This window comes from Oncorhynchus nerka, linkage group LG18, assembly GCF_034236695.1.
Source record: "Oncorhynchus nerka isolate Pitt River linkage group LG18, Oner_Uvic_2.0, whole genome shotgun sequence".
In the NCBI taxonomy this organism is placed as follows: Eukaryota; Metazoa; Chordata; class Actinopteri; order Salmoniformes; family Salmonidae; genus Oncorhynchus; species Oncorhynchus nerka.
Window position 1 is genome coordinate 20,624,252 of NC_088413.1, and position 7,229 is coordinate 20,631,480.

Sequence of the window (7,229 nt, forward strand, 5' to 3'; positions counted from 1 at the left end):
GCAGTAGACACAACATGAGGTCAGTACATTAGACACAACATGAGGTCAGTATAGTTGACACAACATGAGGTCAGGACATTAGACACAACATGAGGTCAGGACATTAGACACAACATGAGGTCAGTACATTAGACACAACATGGAGGTCAGGACATTAGACACAACATGGAGGCCTGTGCAGTAGACACAACATGAGGTCAGTACATTAGACACAACATGAGGTCAGTATAGTTGACACAACATGAGGTCAGGACATTAGACACAACATGAGGTCAGGACATTAGACACAACATGAGGTCAGTACATTAGACACAACATGAGGTCAGGACATTAGACACAACATGAGGTCAGTATATTAGACACAACATGAGTTCAGGACATTAGACACAACATGAGGTCAGTACATTAGACACAACATGAGGTCAGTACATTAGACACAACATGAGGTCAGTACATTAGACACAACATGAGGTCAGTACATTAGACACAACATGAGGTCAGGACATTAGACACAACATGAGGTCAGGACATTAGACACAACATGAGGTCAGGACATTAGACACAACATGAGGTCAGTATATTAGACACAACATGAGGTCAGTACATTAGACACAACATGAGGTCAGTACATTAGACACAACATGAGGTCAGTACATTAGACACAACATGAGGTCAGTACATTAGACACAACATGAGGTCAGTACAGTATACACAACATGAGGTCAGTACATTAGACAAAACATGAGGTCAGGACATTAGACAAAACATGAGGTCAGTATAGTAGATACAACATGAGGTCAGTATATTAGACACAACATGAGGTCAGTACATTAGACACAACATGAGGTTAGGACATCAGACACAACATGAGGTCAGTACATTAGACACAACATGAGGTCAGTACATTAGACACAACATGAGGTCAGTATAGTAGATACAACATGAGGTCAGTATATTAGACACAACATGAGGTCAGTACATTAGACACAACATGAGGTTAGGACATCAGACACAACATGTGGTCAGGACATTGGACACAACATGAGGTCAGGACATTGGACACAACATGAGGTCAGGACATTAGACACAACATGAGGTCAGGACATTAGACACAACATGTGGTCAGGACATTGGACACAACATGAGGTCAGTACAGTAGACACAACATGAGGTCAGTATAGTAGACACAACATGAGGCCAGTTCGTTAGACACAACATGAGGTCAGTACATCAAGCAAAACATGAGGCCATGACAGTAGACACAACATGAGGTTATACAGTTTCTCCTGATAAATAAGTCCACTGTTCTCAGGAATCAGCTATAAAGATGTACTGGAGCAGAAAATGTCCCAACTTCAACCACCATGTTACACTTTTATTATCTTCCTCTTCCTACATTTCCCTTTTATTATTAGGATAACATCATAAACAGTTAGTCACAGACTCAGAGCAGAGACAGAAACAGACACAGACAGAGGGGCAACGATAGTACCAGAACCTGAGTACAGTCAGAAAACACAGTAAGTTGTTGACACGGCCTGCAACGAAAACATGCGGTCTCTCCTTCACTGCAGCCGAGGTGAATAAGACATTTAAACGTGTTAACCCTCGCAAGGCTGCAGGCCCAGACGGCATCCCCAGCCGCGCCCTCAGAGCATGCGCAGACCAGCTGGCCGGTGTGTTTACGGACATATTCAATCAATCCCTACACCAGTCTGCTGTTCCCACATGCTTCAAGAGGGCCACCATTGTTCCTGTTCCCAAGAAAGCTAAGGTAACTGAGCTAAACGACTACCGCCCCGTAGCACTCACTTCCGTCATCATGAAGTGCTTTGAGAGACTAGTCAAGGACCATATCACCTCCACCCTACCTGACACCCTAGACCCACTCCAATTTGCTTACCGCCCAAATAGGTCCACAGACGATGCAATCTCAACCACACTGCACACTGCCCTAACCCACCTGGACAAGAGGAATACCTATGTGAGAATGCTGTTCATCGACTACAGCTCGGCATTCAACACCATAGTACCCTCCAAGCTCGTCATCAAGCTCGAGACCCTGGGTCTCGACCCCGCCCTGTGCAACTGGGTTCTGGACTTCCTGACGGGCCGCCCCCAGGTGGTGAGGGTAGGCAACAACATCTCCTCCCCGCTGATCCTCAACACGGGGCCCCCCAAGGGTGCGTTCTGAGCCCTCTCCTGTACTCCCTGTTCACCCACGACTGCGTGGCCATGCACGCCTCCAACTCAATCATCAAGTTTGCGGACGACACAACAGTGGTAGGCTTGATTACCAACAACGACGAGACGGCCTACAGGGAGGAGGTGAGGGCCCTCGGAGTGTGGTGTCAGGAAAATAACCTCACACTCAACGTCAACAAAACTAAGGAGATGATTGTGGACTTCAGGAAACAGCAGAGGGAACACCCCCTATCCACATCGATGGATCAGTAGTGGAGAGGGTAGCAAGTTTTAAGTTCCTCGGCATACACATCACAGACAAACTGAATTGGTCCACTCACACTGACAGCGTCGTGAAGAAGGCGCAGCAGCGCCTCTTCAACCTCAGGAGGCTGAAGAAATTCGGCTTGTCACCAAAAGCACTCACAAACTTCTACAGATGCACAATCGAGAGCATCCTGGCGGGCTGTATCACCGCCTGGTACGGCAACTGCTCCGCCCTCAACCGTAAGGCTCTCCAGAGGGTAGTGAGGTCTGCACAACGCATCACCGGGGGCAAACTACCTGCCCTCCAGGACACCTACACCACCCGATGTTACAGGAAGGCCATAAAGATCATCAAGGACATCAACCACCCGAACCACTGCCTGTTCACCCCGCTATCATCCAGAAGGCGAGGTCAGTACAGGTGCATCAAAGCTGGGACCGAGAGACTGAAAAACAGCTTCTATCTCAAGGCCATCAGACTGTTAAACAGCCACCACTAACATTGAGTGGCTGCTGCCAACACACTGTCATTGACACTGACCCAACTCCAGCCACTTTAATAATGGGAAATGATGTAAATATATCACTAGCCACTTTAAACAATGCTACCTTATATAATGTTACTTACCCTACATTATTCATCTCATATGCATATGTATATACTGTACTCTAGATCATCGACTGCATTCTTATGTCACTAGCCACTTTAACTATGCCACTTTGTTTACTTTGTCTACATACTCATCTCATATGTATATACTGTACTCGATACCATCTACTGTATGCTGCTCTGTACCATCACTCATTCATATATCCTTATGTACATATTCCTTATCCCCTTACACTGTGTATAAGTCAGTAGTTTTGGAATTGTTAGTTAGATTACTTGTTGGTTATCACTGCATTGTCGGAACTAGAAGCACAAGCATTTCGCTACACTCGCATTAACATCTGCTAACCATGTGTATGTGACAAATAAAATTTGATTTGATTTGATTTGATTTGAGATGTCTGAGGACATCTACTCTGTGCCAGATATGACCAAGAAGGTCAAGTTTAACAGAGGTGAGATGAAGGAGAGGATTGTGGATATCTACGTCAGTGCAGACACCCTGAGAGACGGTGAGACCAGCACCAAGAGAGAAGAGACAGCAGACACTGCTCCTAATAATGGACCAGGAGACCAGCACTCAGGTAACACACACTCACACAAACACGCAAATAAATGACACACACAATTCATATAACAGGTGAGATTATCCTGTAGTACTACAGGTTTATTTGTCCCAATCCTGGATGATACAGTAAAACACATTACCCAAGATGTTTAATCATTTGTGATTCAGTACATGTTCAGTGGTGGAAGAGACCCTCTGGAGTTGCTGCAGTGTGTCTGGGGCTGCTGTGTGTTCTCCTACTGGCTGGGATCATAGGCCTGTCTGTTCAATGTAAGTCTACAGTATATCTATACTAAACAGCAATGTAAACGCAACATGCAAACATTTCTAAGATTTCACTGAGTTACAGTTCATGTCAGTCAATGGAAATAAATAAATTAGGCCCTAATCTATGGATGTCACATGACTGGCAGAGGTTCAGCCGTGGGTGGGCCTTGGAGGGCATAGGTCCACCCACTTGGCAGCCAGATTACAACCACTGGGGAACCAGGCCCAGCCAATCAGAATGAGTTTTTCCCCACAAAGGGCTTTATTACAGACAGAAATACTCCTCAGCAGCCTCCCTCAGATGATCCAACAGGTGAAGAAGCCAGATGTGGAGGTCAGGGGCTTGTGTGGTTATACGTGGTCTGCAGTTGTGAGGCCAGTTGAACGTACTGCCAAATTCTCTAAAACAACATTGGAGTCCGCTTTTGTTAGAGAAATTAACATTAATATATCTGGCAAGAGCTCTGGTGGACATTCCTGCAGGTACCATGCCAGTTGCACGTTCCCTCAAAACTTGAGACATCTGTGGCAAAACTACACATTTTAAAGTGGCCTTTTATTCTCTGCTGCAGAAGGTTCACCTGTGTAATGATCATGCTGTTTAATCAGCTTCTTGATATGCCACACCTGTCAGGTGGGTGGATTATCTTGGCAAAGGATAAATGCTGATGAACAGGGATGTAAACACATTTGAGAGAAATAATCTTTTTGTGCATTATGGAACATTTCAGGGATCTTTTAATTCATCTCATGAAACATAGGACCAACACATGTTGCATTTATAATTTTGTTCACTGTTTAAATAGTTATTATAATTCAGATTTAATAGTTCTGATATGATCTATTTTAGTAAACAACTTCGTCTTTATTGTTGTTGCAGACAGAAACATCTCAAGGAACTCATCTGCAGAGAGAGACCGGCTACAGAACAGTTACAACAACCTGTCTAAAGAGAGAGACCAGCTACAGACCAGTAACAACAACCTGACTACAGAGAGAGACCAGTTACAGACCAGTTACAACAACCTGACTAGAGAGAGAGACCAGCTACAGACAATTTACATCACCATGACTAAAGAGAGAGACCAGTTACAGACCAGTTACAACAACCTGACTCAAGAAAGAGACCAACTACAGACTGAGAGAGATTTTCTTAGCGGGAGGCTTACCAATTGCAGTGAGTAAATCTACAGTAACAAATGATCATTAATCCAACAAACTGTATAGTGTGTCTGTATTCTTTCATTAATTATCCAGGGTGATAAGTTGAAGGAAATTCATGTTATTTTCTTGTAGAACAAACCTGTCCTGAAGGCTGGCAGAAATTTGAATCCAGTTGGTACTTCCTCTCTGAGAAGACTGATAAAACCTGGGAGAAGAGCAGACAGGACTGTCTGGAGAGAGGAGCAGACCTGGTGATCATAAACAGCGATAAGGAACAGGTGAGAGAGAGAGAGAGAGAGAGAGAGAGAGAGAGAGAGACGGGTAGATATGATCAAACATTAATATATATTTATCTTTCTCAACAACAGGAGTTTCTCTTCAACCTCAAGAAGAGAGTCTGGATTGGTCTGACTGACTCTGTTAAGGAGGGGACCTGGAAATGGGTGGACGGCACCCCACTGACCACAGGGTGAGAGATGATAACTAATCTGTTAATAAAACAATCAACCTTTTTCTATACAGGTTATTGTCATTGATGGCAACACAGTTAACTATGAAACATGTCTGTATATTATTTAGGATTGTGATGCTTTTAACCCTGTAGGTACTGGTCTTAACCATGATATCGGACTGTTGTTAACCCTGTAGGTACTGGTATTAACCATGATATCTGACTGTTTTTAACCCTGTAGGTACTGGTATTAACCATGATATCTGACTGTTTTTAACCCTGTAGGTACTGGTATTAACCATGATATCTGACTGTTGTTTACCCTGTAGGTACTGGTATTAACCATGATATCCGACTGTTATTAACCCTGTAGGTACTGGTATTAACCATGATATCTGACTGTTGTTTACCCTGTAGGTACTGGTATTAACCATGATATCTGACTGTTATTAACCCTGTAGGTAATGGTATTAGCCATGATATCTGACTGTTGTTAACCCTGTAGGTACTGGTATTAAACATGATATCTGACTGTTTTTAACCCTGTAGGTACTGGTATGTCCCACAGCCTGATAATGCAGGTCCTACTGGGGAAGAGGACTGTGCTGAGATACACGAAGATCAGAGTCCTCTAAAGGCATGGAATGACTTGTCATGTGACAGCGAACTCAACTGGATTTGTGAGAAAGCATTTCAACATCACCATGACAACATACTGTAATACATACAGCAACCTGCAGTTCTCTCTCTCTGTGTCTCAAACCAACGCACATGTTTGTATTTCTTTGTATTAGCATATTAATAAAAGCCTTACTTATTTCCTCACAAAAAAAAAATCCTGTGTACGAGTCAACATCAAGTTAGTACATTTGATTTTGTCAACACTCTGCATGCAGTGCATTTCACCATTTCCAGATAAAATTCAATCTTCTTACTTGCTACAGATATTTACATGCTCCAATTTAGGCCTGGTGATGACATTCTCAACAGTACCAAACCACCATTACATACACTGTATAGGAGTTGACTGTATCACCAATCAATGAGTGTAGTAGAGATATCAAAGGGTGTCAATGGATGTTACTTAATATTTTTTGACAGTCAATCTTTGTTGTCAAGTTACATTTAGGCACAATATCAAATGCTCACATTTAACTGCATTTCCCTTATATGGGTAACAAAAGAGGGAAGTGAAATGGGTATTTTCAGTGGTTCAACCAGCTGTCACTCAAACTCAACCAATCAGGTTCATTAGGAGAGAAGTGGGCTACGGTCAATTATGTCGCCATCTCATCCTCACTGGTTAAGACGACTCACCCTCAAAATCCACTTGAGCAGTTTGTACTGTCAAAGCATTTATATGGATATTATCGGGTAGCCTAGTTGTTAGAGTGTTGGGCTAGTAACTGAAAGGTTTCAAGTTCTAATCTGACAGCTGACAAGGTGTAAATCTGTTGTTCTGCTCCTAAACAGGCAGTTAACCCACTGTTCCTAGGTTGTCATTGATTTTAAGAATTTGTTCTTACTTGCCTAGTTAAATAAAGGTAGAAATAATGACCCATGTTTGTAGTCCTGGACCTCCTGAACATGTTGATGTATATTTGGGAGTAAACAGAGGGTCCAAATCAGCAGAAAGGTGAAAGGAAGGAGGAGTTCTGGAAACTCCCTGAATTATCTTGGGGCTGTTACATATGATATGTAATATATGTTAACAACTA

General features: G+C 43.0%; 1 protein-coding gene across 1 annotated transcript; it reads left to right on the forward strand.

Moving 5' to 3' along the window:
- The first annotated feature begins 3,496 nt into the window (after nucleotides 1–3,496).
- Nucleotides 3,497–6,337, forward strand: LOC115120669 (C-type lectin domain family 4 member M-like). The gene is made up of 6 exons (XM_065003664.1): nucleotides 3,497–3,645; nucleotides 3,798–3,899; nucleotides 4,777–5,073; nucleotides 5,193–5,338; nucleotides 5,429–5,529; nucleotides 6,061–6,337. The coding sequence occupies exons 1-6, from the start codon at nucleotides 3,522–3,524 to the stop codon at nucleotides 6,230–6,232; spliced, it is 942 nt and encodes a 313-aa protein (XP_064859736.1). The 5' UTR covers nucleotides 3,497–3,521; the 3' UTR covers nucleotides 6,233–6,337.
- Nucleotides 6,338–7,229: the final 892 nt, after the last annotated feature.